Genomic DNA, 17,200 nt, shown 5'->3' with positions numbered 1-17,200 from the left:
CTATTAAGCGTCTGCCTTTGGCTCCGGTCATGATCCCAGGGTCCTGGGATTGAGCTCCACATCGGGCTCCCTGCTCGGCGGGAAGCCTGCTTCTCCCTCTCCCTCTCCCACTCCCCCTACTTGTTCCTTCTCTCACTGTCTCTCTCTCTGTCAAAAAATAAAATAAAATCTTTAAAAAAAGGGAGAAAGGACTGTGAGATTTTTTTCCAAGGGAGTGAGAAGGTGAGCTACTATCCTTTCTTTCTCCTCTTTCCCCTTCTGTGCCTATTGTACAATATTCCTTCCTCCTTTTGTTCCTTACTTAGGTGTTTTCTCAGAGATGAGACCCAGTCGCACACATTCAATTTCACTAATTTACAAAGATCAGCCAGAGCCCTGTTGTGTGGGGGAGGAGGGATGGGAGAAGGTGTTCAGACAGAGACTAGAGGGAAACACTGCACAGCTGATCCAACTCTCCTGATTCCCAAAAGACACATTGAAATTGTCTGATCTTTCAGTGGCTTTGGCTCAGGAATCTGTCCTTTCTCAGATTAACTATACCTCTTATATTTTATATATTAATTCATATTTTATGTGCTTATTGTTTCTAAAGTCTCAGAAAAGAGGCTATGGATTTTTCAGAAATTGGACAGATTTAACATTTAAATGGTACTCATACATATGCAGTAAAATTCCTCTCCAATTGCTTATATGCTGTCAAGTAGTGCCCCAGACATGGTTTTTCCTTGGTCAGTAGGAGCCTTAAACAAACACCTTTAGTTATATTCCTACCTATAAAATAAGACCTTTAGTTGATGCTCCTTTCCTGAGGTACCTTCAGCACTCAGACAAGATGCTACGTGCACAGTTAGTGGTCCAGCACAAGGATGTCTTAACAGCCCCCCTAGCATCTCTCTCAGAACAGTGACTCACACAGTTACTGGATGTGGCTTCATACATCACACATTATTATAAGTGAGTGTAAAATATGAAAATGTTTCAGTTCCCAGTGGAAACATAATTACTTTGTACAAAATTTGGATGAATAAGAACCAGTGGTCGAAAATAAGATCCACAAATAGGTCCATGATTACAATGTGACAAATCAAAACAGTGTGTTTTTCTTCTCATTACTCTCAGGCCATATGAATGGAGATAGAGAAAGTGTGGGAAGTTCTATTACAGCAGTGCTCAACTCCACTGAACATACTGCTGTGACATAAAAATACACCCACACCCCAAACCAACCTCCAGCCTCCTACCCAGCATCACCAGGACATGTGTCGTCATCTCCTTCCTGGTTGCCAGGGCAATGCAGGTGATGCCTGCCATATCTGAGTTAAGTGGGAGAAAACACAGGCAAAATTCCTTTCTCTAAGTGATGCTCAGGATTCATCAAGTTGCCAGTTTTGAAGTTATTCCAGAAAATTGCCCTAATAGTTTCTGCCAGGCCCCCTTTACCTCCTTATTCCTTACACTATAAATCATGGGGTTCAGCATGGGTGTCAACACAGCATAGAAGAGAGAGATCAACTTCTCCTGAAGAACAGAGGGGCTGGAGTGGGGCTGGATATAAGTGAAAATGGCCATGCCATAGCACAGGACAACCACTGTAAGGTGAGAGGCACAGGTCTGGAAGGCTTTCTTTCTTCCCTCTGTGGACCGGATCTTGAGGATGGTGGAGATGATCTGGATGTAGGACAGGAGAACCAGGCAGAAAGGTGTCATCAGCAGAACAATGCTAGAAACCATGATTGCGATCTCATTGGTGGAGATGTCCACACAAGCCAGTCTGACCACAGCTAGGAGTTCACAGGATATGTGATCAATATACTTGTTTGTGCACATGGGCAGCTGAAAGGCGATGGCGGTCTGTATGAAGGAGTTGATAGAACCACTGACCCAGGATGTGACGGCCAACCTAGTACAGAGGCCTCCATGCATGATGACTGAGTATCGCAGAGGGTCACACACAGCCACATAGCGGTCATAGGCCATCACTGCCAGTAGAACAAACTCAATCCCACCCAAGCCCAGGGAGAAAAATAACTGGGCTGCACAGCTCACAAATGGGATTGCTTTATGTGCTGCAAGAACATTTGCCAGCATCTGAGGAACGATGCTTGTGGCATAAGAGACATCAACGAGGGAGAGGTTGGTGAGAAAGAAGTACATGGGAGTGTGGAGTCGGCTGTCCAGTCTGATGAGGAGAACGATGAGCAAGTTCCCCAGCACTGTCACCATGTATGTGATCAAGAAGAGGACAAAGAGGAAAACCCGCATGTCCCAATCACTGGACAGGCCAAGGAGAATAAACTCTCTCACCCAAGTCTGGTTACCCGTTCCCATTAAAATAACTGAAGATTATTAATCTGCAGAGAAAGTCAGAAACAATAGAAACTGTTGAATCAAAGAATTATAAAAATAATTTTTATGAATATCTATTGTATACAATTGGCCAGCCTTAACCAGATGTTTCAGACCATTTACTGGCCAAGCTGATAGGCTTTATCCCAACATGTATTACACCTATTCTGCATCAGAGTCAGGCCAGCACTTTTATAAGGACATGAGGTGGTCAGGATAACCCAGTTAAAGGCTGCCAATAATGCAGTGCAATTTCAGGAGCTCACATCTTTACCAACTTACCTCAGATTGAGAGTGAGGGGAGCTTCATAGGTGATAGTAGCAGGTAAAATGACAAACAATGAAAAAAATCTCGTTGGAAAGTTATAAAAACTACCTTAATTTTGCCAACTAGCCTCATCATGATAAAATGGATAAATCTATTACAAGAGGCAGGCACTCACTCTTTGGGAAGAAGCAGGGCCTTGTGGAAAGTTCTAGAATCAGGGAAGCCAGGTTTGAAATCTGATTTTGTTTAGCAGCTGTGTTACTGTGGTTTAGTGACAAACTTTTATATATGAAACAAGACAGTATTATACAATTCACAAATACTTTCAAGCTGAAATGTAGGTAACTTTGGAGAAAGTACTTTATAATAGAATGTACTAGTAATAATAGTACTATACTAGTCTGAGTATTAGTAGTAACATGACTTCTGCTTTGGAGTAGTTAGAATAGCAAAGGATTTTCCCATGTATAACCTCCACAAACTCAGATATAAATGAAATGGAGGCGTTCTAGAATAGAACTGAGGGATTCAGGATGACTGGTCACCTTGAGGACCTGGGGATCATTTGTCTTTTTTATAGCCCTGATCTCTTCAGCCTTCAGTGGTATCAGAAGGGAAAGGGAACTGTGATCATACCTTGTTCTTTTTATTTTTCTTCTCAACTTGATGTTCTTAAGAATCTATCCTTTGCATATGGGCTCAAAATAAAGGAAATGACAGTATGGATGTTTGACTTTCTATTTACAAAAGAGGAAGGGAAACAATTGTTTAAGGAACCTTCATCATTGACCAAGGCAGAGTACAATATGTGTATGAATGTATGTAGATGTATGCTGGAATGGAGTTTCTTCTGTGTTTTCTTTCATCCCAGAAAGGCTTCTTAAGTAGAACTGTACGTTACAATATCAATGTTGAACACTAAACAGAAACTGTTCAAATTTTTAAAAAATTTTTAAAGTAAAGGATAAAGGCAGTAAGGGGGCTTGAGGACAGGAACAGAGCTGCTTGTCCTAGAATCCAAAGGGGTCTTGCTAGGGTCTGTGAGCAGAAAGGTAAGACTGTCTATGCCTCTACTCTCTTACCTGATAAAGGCTGAAACAAAGCAAGCAGTTCCCCTAAATGCCCATCTCTTTCATGGTTTTCAGCCACATACATTTTCATAAACTCTGCTGGTGCCCTTCTCTTAACTGACCTCCCCTTTCAACTGTTACGCCTCTTTGGCTCTATCATAAACCTCCCACCACCACCCCTCACTTGGCTTTTCTTCAATCATGGTCAGATCAAATGCCTCAAAGATGACATTCAAATTTAATTCTAAAACCTCAAGAAAAAAAATCTGTTAACTGTTACTGAATTTTAACCAATCTGCAACAGAAAGTAGACATTTCTTTTTCCACTCATTTGGCAAACATCCATGAAGTGCCATTGCTGCTAGATGCTAAGATTTCAAAGTAAATATTACACTTCCCTACACTTAGAGTTCACGTGGATGAAAAAGACACAGAACAGACTGTCATCCTATCACTGTCCCCCTGTTGCACGTACAAGCTGCCTGGAGAACAAGCCAGCCCACGACTCACTCTAGTCTTCCTGCCCACCCCCCACATCACTCTACTACAGTCCTTGTCTCATGACAAATGAACAACAGTATCACATCTCACTGTAGGTGCGAGCTTCAAAACTTAACAGTCTGTGCTCTGAATCCATTCTCTTCCGCTTCCTGGGACTGAAGCAAGTCACCCAGCCAGCCCTGTCTCTAGTTTTTCAATGGCACAATGTGGATAATATTGGCCAACTAAAAGGGCCATTGCTGAAATTAAGGAGTTGAAGATCTAACCTTCCTATGCCAATGACAGAATCAGGGCCGGTATCCACTATTTGGTGATGATAATTGACCTAAACCTTTGATTTCATACTCTCTATCTCTTTCATCATCTTTTTCATCTATTTCTTTCAATAAGGATGTTATTCTTTCACTTATTCCCTCTTTTTGCCACCCTTGTGTTTCTCTCATCTCTCATTGACCACTTTTCCCTCATTAAAAAAATATAGACAACCTCTCAATATGGGGAGAGGAATCTTTGCTATTTATCATTCTAATTATTTCCTCTTTCACATCAAGAGTTCTCAAATGATTGGTGTCTACCTGCTGGAATTATTTCCTCATAGCATTCATCCTTTGAGCCAGAAAACTGTGGTTTTTACTTTCACTAAATCACGGACATTATACTCTTAATGATCCCTGGTGACTTTCTCATATCGAATGCACAGGCTTTCATTTGACTTTCACTGTTTAACTTTTAGTAGTGTCAAGTAGTTACTCCTTCAAACCCTTGACTCTCTCCTGTGCTTCTCCTGTTCTGACTAGCCTCTGATCTGTTATTCCTTATCTGTATTCGTGAGGGATTTCTCCAAACCCTCCCGCTCCACTGCTGTGAACATCTGGTCAGTTCTGTACTGACCAACTGTACTCTTCTGTGGTTTTCCCCCTTGAAGGGCTTGTAATTTCTAACGACAAAAACCGTAATCAACTGTGTGCAGCTCACCCTCAAGTCTACATTTGTCTCCTGGACTTCCCTCTGAAGGCCCAGATGCTTTCCCCAACACCACAATGAATGTCCATCTCATAAATGTCTCACCAAGGCCTCCACTCACCTCCCCACACATGGGGTCCCTCCTGACTCCTTCATTTCTGTCAATGCGACAAAAATTCTCCTATTCTCCCAACACTTCGTGTTTGACTTTCCCCTTCTCTGGAATAAATCCTCTTTCTTCATTTCCTTTACTGCGTATTCCCCATCTCCCCGCAGCATCATTCACACTTACACTTGCCCTCATCACCCCATGCCATAGAGTGCAAGGTGTCCTTGTAAATTTCCCTGATGCCACCTCCACCCACTCCACACTCCTACATGCTCCCTCCAAGTTCATCAGGAGATACAAGTGTTTCCCCATCACTTCCCCACACAAACAGATCTATGAGGTCTCCATGTACACAGAATTAAGGTTTTCCTGCACAGAAGAATTTCCACACAATCTTCGGTCTGGTCCTGTTCTATTTCTAACTTTTATTTTATTATCTCTAGCATTTATTATCATACTGTGTGTTTTACAGCAAAGTATTTTACTAAAATAAGCTGTTAATACTCAAGTGACGTTCCGTGATACGTTAGCTGATTATTTTTAACCCACCGAGGCTGCTATTCATTTCCAAAGACCACTGCCTTAGTTCAAAATCATTAATATCCAATTCCACCTTTTGTCCACACTCATAGAGTCATTTTTGGGACTCAGGGTAGATAAAGAAAAGAGATCGGCCTTTGGAAAGGCAAATGCAGGAGGAAACGTGTTCATCAGATGCTTTTAGCATGCCCTGCGGTTAATACCATCACCTTATTACTTTGGGAGCAGCTCCATTTAAATTTAGCTGGGTTCCTATTCTGGCCTAGGGTGGAAAATGGACTCAGTGCCAGATGAAATCTCACCACTCCTATCAGAAAGCCAGAGCTTGGGCTTCTCAGATCTAACTAATTTGTAGGATCTGTAGCTCTTCCTGAATGTGTATTTTTCACTGAGGTCAAAAAACAAAGGGAAAATGTGGGAATATTTGTTCCATTTGTCTGCATAAATAAGAATAAATAAAAAATCTTTTAGTACAAGGTTAGGCACGCAGCTGGTGTTCAAAACCAGTGTTGAACAGTGACCACAGTTAAGAGCCACATCTATTTAGCTCTTCCTCCTGCACAGTGTGTTTTGTGTTCTCTTCTGAGAATTTGTCTTAATTCTGGCTACTTTACCCTTTTGTCAGGTCCACAGTATTCCTTTATTCAACAACAAAATCCTATTTTACATATTTTCTCAACAAATTTGAAACCATTCTCTATAGGTTTTGAGCTATCATGGTCTACTCACAAATGAATAATCCATGCTGTCTGCTCAGAACATAGTACTGGGGAATGACATCCCCCAAGGGAATGACATCCCTTGGTTAATCTCCTTGGACATGAGCACCTTGCAGGAAGGACTTCATGTCTGTGTTTTATGAAGTAGGGTGGATGTAGGATAATTACTAGAGCCATAACAAATAGAGCATACTATGTGACTTAGTATGAAAAATGCTATAGAAATAGTCTATGAAAAATTTTCTCTTTACAATACTGATACTAATGCCTGAAATGTGTTTTTTATGTGGAACATCTCCTTTTGAAGACATATTTAGATATAAAAAATATTAAATGGAAAGTTTATGATATAAAGCAAATAATCTTTTTGTGAACTTGTATGTGAATGACTCTGACATTGCAGAAAAAGTCAGGAGTGAAGTATAGACAGCAAGATCAAATTTTCTCAGTTAAAATATTACCTTTCTAGATCTTAGCTAGAACTAGTTCCCAGTGCCTCCTCCCATTATCCAGTAATTATTAGTTACACAAATATCAGGACTAAAATGTTCTCTCCATGACAAAGAAATGAAGACATAAAGTAGGTGAACAAATTTCTCACATAACACCTTTTATATGACACAATACACCTAATTTAAAAGTTAAATTTTAGCCACCCATTATGATCTTTTTTAAAAATAAATCTATTCATTGATTCCATGGAAACGGTTATTTTTTCTGTTATAAACTTGATGTAAATTATAACAAGTTAAATGTTATTTTTCAACCTATTCCACCTACTTAAATTCAACCACAATTATTTTTCTTATTGTTTCAATCTCCTACTGCCTGATGACATCTTTGGCTGAAAGTACATGTCATCTGAACAAGGTGAACAGTGAATAATTCAGACAACAATGCTTGCTAATGTTAAAACCAGGACTGGCCTTTATCTCCATGGGGTAGATAAAAATTTGGCCTTAGCTTATTCCTGCCTCCCTTTATCTGATTCTTGCCTCTAACCCTCCATTTACAAGCCAAATATTTTCACTCCATCTCTGTAACTCTCTATACCAAGGTCTACCTTCCACTAAAATGGTCCATGCTCTAATAAAATTGCCCATTAGAAATATGGTAAATTCTCAGGCAGTAAATTTTGGTAAAACTTGTAAACATATGGTATTTGGGAGTCATGGAAATGAGGCATCTCCAACTCATCTATCATAATTTACTTAAACTCTGATCAGTAGACCTCCCAGATGGGAGCTCCTTCCATGTTGAGCTCACTAAGCTCTGCAGAATGCCTGAGAAGGGTGTCGCCCCAAGGAACAATATGGCTTTTCAATGTAGTAAAGCACCCTTTTAGTCTTTTACCACCCCCTCCCCAGATTTCTGCTCTAATAGAACTGGTAAGAACTACTGAAGAACTATGAGGAACTGCTCATCAAATAAGACAAGAAACCTGACCCACAGACAAAATCTAACAAGTACTGACAGAATTTTCACTATGCTGTGCCACACAGACAGGATCATTTCTTGTGGTTCTCTGAAGACATCTGCAGTTTCTGCTGCTCCTGTTTTTCAATCATTTTTAATTGCATTATTTTCCATTACTACTCTGTGGACAAACATTCCAAAATACTTGATTAATTTTTTTCATGATGGAACTATTCAGAGTTTCATAAATCGGTAAAAGTTTTCATATACCTTCTCTATTCTCAGCATTCATTGCCAAATTCACTATCTTACTACCATGTGTAAACATTTTAAACAACTTTTTTCCACTTCTTTTGGCTGGTTCCTTCAAGAAACTATCTTCTCGTCTCCTCGTACATTAGGAAGAGACAAGTATTGATTTGAACATTCAGGAGGTATGCATGTTATAGGATTCCTCAGGGCCTCACTTTCCAGGATTATATTTCAGAACCGTATTTCTTTCCACTATTCATGCCAATTTGAAGAGGGCATGGATGGACAAAACCGTGGATCATCCTCAAAAATCAAATCTGAAACAGTGAGGCTTATGATAAGCCCACTACCCATAATTCCCCCCATTCATTGCCTTAATAATGCCCTATAGCTAAGGGGGAAAAAGTTTTTTCTCTTCTGAAAGTCTATGCACATCTTTTGCAATCCTCCATTGAATCTTAATCATACTGGCTTCCTATTTGGAATCCTCTACAACTTCACTGCAACAGACAGAAATGAAGCACATGAAGGTGAGTCCCACAACCTACAGATGTGTTTTTTCTAATGCTGGTCAAAATAAACCGGACCGTACATTTACATACTCGAATTGCCAATAGAAATAGCACTTTAATTTAGAGAAAGATTCATATCACCTATGGCTGAACACTTGGATGCTATATACATTTAATGAATTCATCAGGAGCAGAAATATTTGCAACAACCTAGTGTTTGGAACAGAGTACCCAAGGATCACTTGGGAGGGTGTTCTCAAACAGGTTTTATATCTTCAAAAGATAACCAGTTTGCTACTTCCCATCTAGATTTGGTGCCTGGCATCTCACATAATCAGCAACTAATGAGGCTCAGTTTCTCCGATATATGCAATACTCAAATCACCTTGAATGATGTTTTACTATGGTTTCATTCAGTAAATGCTCAGCTTCTTTGTGTGTCTTGTCCCCAGTGGGGAAACTATGGCAGTATAATTCCCTCAATCTACCATGTCCCCCACAGTGCAATCCCTACAGCCTAATCTAGAGGAACTAACCCCAAAAATGAGAGTCAGGAGACCTCAATTCTAGTCCCAATTCACATTCTGAGTGTTGTAGGACTTGAACAATCCACTTACTCATCTTACATTTCCATTTTCCAACACTAAAAGGAAAATCAAAATACTTTGTACACAAACTCTTCAGGAAAATTGAGAAAAGAGACTGCATAGTTATTAACAATTAGTCTTTTTGGAAATTTAATAGACTCCTACACATGCTCATGAGTAAAATAACTATCACCTTACAGATCTGGTTTGTCCCTTAGGTCTTCCCCAAATATGATGCAGAAATCCTCCCCACTATCTTCAGTTTCCAAATATTAATCATCCTCTTCTGCAACTCCTCCATTTCTCTCTCTCTTTCTCTCTGTTAGTACATAAATTCAGCATTGAGAACCCTTAGAACAGCACCTGAGCCCCCAGCTTCAGGAAGGCAGAATCACTTTATGACATTTGCCATATTATTTCAGGTGAGAAGATTGCAGCATTTGTGGGTCAAATCCTGATCCAAAGTCCCAAACAAGTCAGATCAGTTCTAATTCTGCCCCTCTAGACACACCTGAGTACACCCCCCCTTCTGCGGGTGCCTCCATTTGAGCTCTCAAGCATTGATTAGTGCCTGACAAACAGACGTGCTACTTCAGTCTAATTTTATGTTGGTTTCTAAAGAATGTTCCCTCCAACAAAGCCATGGACCAGAGAGACGAAGAGTCCCAGATGCCTCAGGCTCCTGGTTAAGAACTCATCTGGGAATAGTTTAGATTGTGAGGGAAACAGCTGCAAGAAAGTTATGACTCCAACATAAACCCAGTGAAGTGCAGCAGTGTCTGAATTAGCAATATGGGGCTGAAAGACTCCCCTCAGGAGCTTTATGCAATAGTGTCCATCAATGGTACCACTCCCAGTTCTCAAGGGCAGGGTCTCCTTGCTGCCCTTCTCCCTGTGAAGTCAATTGTTCTCCACTCTCTTAAAACAAAACAAAACAAAACAAAACAAAACAAAAAAAACACACAACAATCCCCTAGAGCCAAAGGTCATCCCAAAAACCAAAGATGCCAGCTTACTGAGGTTTTAGAGTATTCTCCTCTAGCCCAAACCTGACATTTAGTTCCCTTGCCCATTTTTTTCTGAGCAGTGACTAGGTCTGCAACCAAACCTAGTGAAAAAACAGTTATACCCTTTAGCTCCAGGATACCCTTGTCTGTCCTGAACACAGGATCATTGTGCCTCACTCCCCTGAGATGGGCAAAGACCCTACTAGACCTGCTGAGAGTTTTGTAAAGATGGATGAACCCTATGGAGAGCACATCTCTCATAGCACTAATCAAGTTCCAAAAATAATAGCACTGTGTAAAAAGATTTTAAGACTCAAATAGGAGCAATAAAAATAAAGTTTTATGGTCTCCAGGGGAAAAAAGGGAAAAGTACAGGAGATCCAAAATCATTAATACAGTCAGTTTTCTATACCTCTTCAAATTTTTAATATTTATGAAAAAATTGAATGTAATTTTGACAGACTGCAGTCACATTACATCTCTGATATATTCTTCAGGCAATGCTTCTGTAAGTGAATTACTTGTCCATTCATCTCCAAGTCCAATACCCAGTTACGCTAGCACCATCATTTACATATCCATACACTTACCCACTTTCTATACCCATTTCCATACTTAGCCACCTGCTTATCTGCTCATCCACCAACATATGCATCCCCTCATCATGCACTTGCCATCTCATCTATTTCCCTAATGTCCAGTAATTATCTCCCACATCTTTTATTCTCACCAATGTGAATATCATCCTGCTTGTCTCTTCCTTCATTCTGCCATGTTCCTATAACATCTGATACCACAGCACCCAGTGACTTTGACAATGTTTCCGTGATATTCTAAGCAATAGAAAGAGAAAGTAGAGATGCTTCTCATTCCTCACCTGAATTTCTGAACTCCCCTAGATTGACAGAATTGGTTGGATACTTTCTCTGAGGAAAGGTGGAAAAATTCCATGGCTGAGAGAGTGTAGTCAGGGTGTCCAGACATTCACATCACTGTTGATCTTCTTACTCACCTGCAGACAACAAAAAGGGAAACTCCCAAATTCAAAGCTTCGGTAAAGATCCCACAGCTCTCTCAGTTGCTCCTGCTCCAGATCTGCTCCAGACCTTGTCATTCAACCTCCATCACTCAACAAGTTATATCACTCTTACTGCAAACATTTGTCCCATGGATATTTCCTTTCCATTGTTAATGCTGCTGACTGCTGTTGTTTTAGTATTTGTACCAGAGTGCCAAATAATTCACTGCACTCCAAAGTATGATAGCCTTCATTCTGCCCAAACTCACTGAATCAGACCCTACACAGGAGGGTCAGCAAATTGTGTCTTAATGAGCCTTTCAGGTGTTTCTGATAGAATAAATTTGAGAAGTCTTGGAACAATTCATTCTGTAAACCATGGTCACACTAATCTTTCATTTTAACACTTTATTCTACCACTATTCACTTCACAAATATTTCTTTTTTTTTAAAGATTTTATTTATTTATTTGAGAGAGAGAATGAGATAGAGAGCATGAGAGGGGGAAGGTCAGAGGGAGAAGCAGACTCCCCGCCAAGCAGGGAGCCCGATGTGGGTCTCGATCCCAGGACTCCAGGATCATGACCTGAGCTGAAGGCAGTCGCTTAACCAACTGAGCCACCCAGGCGCCCCACAAATATTTCATCTACAGTCTCAAATGACTCCCACCCATTTTCTAATTCCTACTGTTCCCCAAACAGGAAATGCTCTCTTCTGCCCAGGAAGGTCATCTCATCAGTGTCTGCCTAGGAATCGAAATAGTTCTTTCAAAAAGCACTTGTGACAAATGCAATAATATGTACTATCAATGTGTAGGCTTGGTTTGTAAGATAAACATGAATATAATGAATTATTTTCTCTAAACACTATGCATATAATTTGGGTAAGCTACTTTCAGAGAAGCAGTTTATTTGCCTTAAATTCCATGGCTTAAAAATCATTATTTGCCATTTTATATTATTACTTACCCGTAAATTATCACTCACATCTCCCACTTAAACTTTGTCTTTTTAAAACACGCCTTTAAAGATAAGTGATTATGGGGGTGCCTGGCTGGCTCAGTCGGTAAAGCATGCAATTCTTGGTCTTGGGGTCATGACTTCAAGCCCCATGTTGGGCATGGAGTCTACCTAGAAGAAAATTAAAATTAAAATAAAGGTAAATGAAATGTTCTGCTCTGCTATAGGACGTTTCTAGGGACAGAGTAAGGAGGGGGACGGGGAGCATATGGGAACTCTCTGTACTTCCTGCTCAATTGTGCTATGAATCTAAAACTGCTCTAAAGAACACAGTCTCCTTTAAAGGAAAAAATACGTTTGAGTTTGTTCACTTAAGCTGTAAAAAGCTGGAAAGAACATTGGTTCCCTCCTAAAACAAGAAAGGTTAAACCACAGAATCATAACTATTCCCAGAATCATCAGAAAGCTGAGGTTACAGGGCAACCCAAAAGCATGAAATCTCAGGAAAGATTGGCACATCCAGGGAGGGAGAGGATGTGAGCTCTTACTCACCTGGCCTGGAGCATGGGAGGAAAACAGGGCCAGCAAACAAGCCCATGAGAATTGCCTTAACAAATGGCTAAAGTTTGAGGGTGGGTTACTGGAAGCACGGAATGGCTGAGAGCCACAGCAAAAAGAGCAGTGCCACCAGTTCTCAAGATTTTCTCCACGCACTTGGGACAGCCCTCGCAATGATGTTCAGGGAAACGTGGAAAAGCAGAGAAAGCCTCCTGCATGGTGCAGGTTTGGTGAAGGCACCCCACAGCTGTGCAGCAGGAGAAGGCACGCTCTGGGCACACGTTCTGCCTGCCCCATGGAACAAAAGCCTGAGCCACAGGGGGAGGGCAGCAAACTGTTTCCCTCAGAGACGGATGAAGACTCATTACCGAGGGAAGAGAACAGAAAACAAAACAAAACATTCTTTCTCCAGGGTCCTAGGGCAGGAAACCACTCTGTTCAGACAGTGAGCCATCTCCTCGGGCTGTGGTGGCAGAAAGTTCAATAAGAAGGCCCCAACCCTGAGACACAGGGACAAAGGATGTGCCTGAGACTGAGAAAGAGCCAGGACAAAGGCATAAGGCCCCACCCTCCATCCCCAGGCCAGCAGGATTGAGGAACAAGTCACAGCTGTGGACCAGGGGGCAGGGGCAGCCTGTGCACAGACATTCTCTCCACATGCAGCCTCACAGCAGAGCCTACAACTCAGGGTGGTTCAGCGATACTGGGAAAAGCCCTCCAACCCCTGGACACCCCACATTAAGCACACGTCCTGATACAGAAAATTAATTTATTGGTAGAGGGGGATGATCACAGCAACCCAAAACTCAAGGCCCGCTCGACCCATGAGTGCATTGATTCCTACTCTCTCCTCACCGAGCAAGACCACAGCACAGACAGAAGAGATGTGCCCATTTCAAGGCATAATGCTACTTATCTCAGATTATGATCCTACACTCAAAATGTTCAGTTGCCAGTCAAAACTAAAGGTCAGAGGAAAAGGCAAGAAAAATTCAGTGTCATTGAACAAAGGAATTAACAGAATCATTATGTACTTGATTATAAGAACTATCACACATGGGTTTAAAATAACCCTTACCAATCAGTTTAAGGATCTAGCAGAAAAGATGCACAGTGTCATAAGTGCATGAGAATTTCAATAAAGACTGAACGCCACATGGAGGAGTTAAGTCAACGTGCTGGACAGGAAGAACACAGAAACAGAAGTAAAGGTTGCTGAAGAGTTGACTCAGTTGGGCTGAGAATGAATCAGTGAGCATGGAAGCAGAGGGGCAGGTCCAGAGAGGTCACCTGTGCTCCTGACCTTGGAGATGGGAGAGAAGGGGCAACCGCAAAGGCATGGGGGCCAGGGGAAGGCAAAGGGATCCCTCAAGGAACAGTGAAGGAGCGTCCAAACATGTCAACAGGATGCAGACATGAGCATATAGCATCTTCATACTTTTCTCCTTTGTGTGTCATGGGTACATGTGTATTTTTTACTGATTTTCTGCTTCTTTCTTTTCCTACTATTTTATATAAAGAGCTGTCCATGGTGATCAATTTTACAGTTTATTCCACAATTTATAGAACATTCAGACAGGATGTGACATTTTAAAGAAAGTGGTGCGTCCGTACAAGAATTGCAATTTGAGAGGTGAAGTGTTCCTCCAAAATCGCTTGTTTTTTTAAATGAAGTATAATTGACATACAATATCCCATTAGTTTCAGGTGTATACCATAGTGAATCAGTATTTTTATATATTATGAAATGATCCCCACAATAAATGCAGTTACCATCTGTCACCATACAGAGTTATTACAATATTACTGATACTATTCCCTACGCTATATATTGCATCTCCATGATGTATTTTATAACTGGAAGTTTGTACCTCTTAATCCCCTTCACCTATTTCACCTACTACCCCACTCCCTCCCCACTCTGGTACCAACAGTTTGTTCTCTTTATGAGTGTTTCTCTTTCGTCTTGTTTTTTAGATTCCAAACAGAAGTGAAATCATGTGGTATCTTTCTTTGACTTATTTCACTTGCATAATGTTCTCTTGTTCCATCCTTGTTTTCACAAATGGCAATATTTCATTCTTTTTTTATGGCTGAGTAATGCACATATGTACCACATCTTCTTTATCCAGTCATCTGTAGATGAACATGTAGGTAGCATCCATATCCTGGCTATTGTAAAGAGTGTTGCAATGAACATAGGGATGCTTATCTCTTCAAATTGGTGTTTTTGTTTTCTTAGGATAAATACCCAGAAGTGGAATTGCTGGGTCATATTATCTTTATATTTTTAATTTTTTGAAGAATCTCCATACTGTTTTTCATAGTGGCTGCACCAACTTAATTCCCACCAACAGTGCATGAGGTTTCCTTTTTTACTACATCCTCGCCAACGTCTGTTGTTTCTTGTGTTTTTTATTTTAGCCAATCTGACCAGTGTGAGGTGATATCTCATTGTGGTTTTGATTTGCATTTCCCTAATGATGAATGATGTGGAGCATCTTTTCATGTGCCTCTTTGACATCATTTTGTTTTCTTTGAAAAAATGTCTATTCAAGTCCTCTGCCCAATTTTTATATGGGTTGTTTGTGGGGTTTTTTTATATTAAGTTGTATAAGTTCTTTATGTCTTATGTCTTTTGGACATTGAACCCTTATCAGATGTAGGATTGTAAATATTTTCTCCTATTAAGTAGGCTGCCTTTTTGTTTTGTTGATGGTTTCTTTCACTGTACAGAAGCTTTTTAGTTTGATAGAGTCCCATTTATAAAATTTTTGCTTTTGTTGTGCTTGCCTAAGGAGACTAGTCCACAAAAATATTGCCAAGACCAATACAAAAGGGCTTAACGCCTTTGTGTCTTTTTCTTGTAGTTTCATGGTTTCAGGTATTACCTTCAAATCTTTACCATTTTGAGTTTATTTGCATATGGTGTAAGATAGTGATCCAATTTCATTCTTTTGCATGTGGCTGTCCAGGTTTCCCATCATCAATTATTGAAGAGACAGTTTATTCTTTATTGTGCATTCTTGCCTCCTTTTTCATAGATTAACTGGCCACACATGTAGGGGTTTATGTCTGGGCTCTCTATTCTATTCCTCTGATCCATATATCTGTCTTCATGCCAGTACCATATTTTTATTTTATTACTATAGCTTTGTAGTATACTTTGAAATCAGTTATATCTTCAGCTTTGTTATTCTTTCTCAAGATTGGTTTGGCTATTCAGGTTCTTTTTGCAGTTCCATACAAATTTTAGGAACCTTTGTTCTAGTTCTGTGAAAAATGCCATTAGTATTTGGATGGGGATTGAACTAAACCTGTAGATTGCTTTGGGTAGTAAGGACATTTTAACAATTCTTCCAGTCCATAGGTATGGAATGTCTTTCCACTTATTTGTGTCACCTTCAATTTCTTTCATCAATGTTTTATAGTTTTCAGAGTACAAGTCTTTCATCTCCTTGGTTAAATTTATTTCTAGCAATTTTATTCTTTTTGATGTAATTGTAAATAGAATTATTTTCTTAATTTCTATTTCTAACAGCTCATTATTAGTTTAAAGAAATGCAACTGATTTCCATATGTTGATTTTGTATCCCGTGACTTTACTGAATTCATTTATTAGTTCTAATGGTTTTTTGGTGGAGTCTTTAGGATTTTCTATATATAGAATCCTGTCATATGCAAATAGTGACAATTTTACTTCTTCCTTTCCAATTTGGATGCCCTTTTTTCCCCCTACCTAATTGCTGTGACTAAGACTTCTAATGCTATGTTGAATAAAAGTGGCAAGACTGGGCCTCCTTGTCTTATTCCTGATCTTAGAAGAAAAGCTTTCAGCTTTTCACCATTGAGTATGATGTTAGCTATGGTCATGAAACAAGTCTCAATAAATTCAAAAAGATTAAAATCATATCAAACATTTTTTCCATCTACAATGTTGTGAAACCAGAAATCAGTTATGAGAAAACTGGAGAAACACAAACATATGGTGGACACTAAACAGCATGTTAGTAAACAACTAATGGGTCAGTGAAGAAATCAGAGAAGAAAATAAAATATATTTAGTCATATATGGCCTTTATTATGCTGAGGTACATTCCTTTTATACCCATTTTGTTGAGAGTTTTTATAATATATAGATGTTGAATTTTGTCAAATGCTTTTTTGCCTCTACTGAAATAATTGTATGATTTTTATTTTTGATTTTGTTAATGTGGTATATCACATTCATTGACTTGCACGTGTTGAACCATTGTTGCATCCCTGGAATAAATCCCACTCGATTGTGGTATATTATCCTTTTAATGTATTGTTGAATTTGGGGCACCTGGGTGTCTCAGTTGGTTAAGTATCTGACTCTTGATTTCAGCTCAGA

At 39.9% G+C, this 17,200-nt stretch overlaps 1 protein-coding gene across 1 annotated transcript; it reads right to left on the bottom strand.

Annotated features, from left to right (window-relative positions):
• Positions 1-1,374: 1,374 nt before the first annotated feature.
• LOC114211769 (olfactory receptor-like protein OLF3) lies at positions 1,375-2,328 on the bottom strand. Its single transcript, XM_028106448.1, has one exon. It carries the CDS (start codon positions 2,326-2,328, stop codon positions 1,375-1,377), a length of 954 nt encoding a protein of 317 aa, XP_027962249.1.
• Positions 2,329-17,200: the final 14,872 nt, after the last annotated feature.

Source organism: Eumetopias jubatus, unplaced genomic scaffold (assembly GCF_037043125.1).
Source record: "Eumetopias jubatus isolate StellerSeaLion01/CBP00866 unplaced genomic scaffold, mEumJub1_p1.0 scaffold_14, whole genome shotgun sequence".
NCBI classification, from domain to species: Eukaryota; Metazoa; Chordata; class Mammalia; order Carnivora; family Otariidae; genus Eumetopias; species Eumetopias jubatus.
Note: the sequence above shows the minus strand (reverse complement) of the source record. Positions and strands in the feature narration are given on the sequence as shown.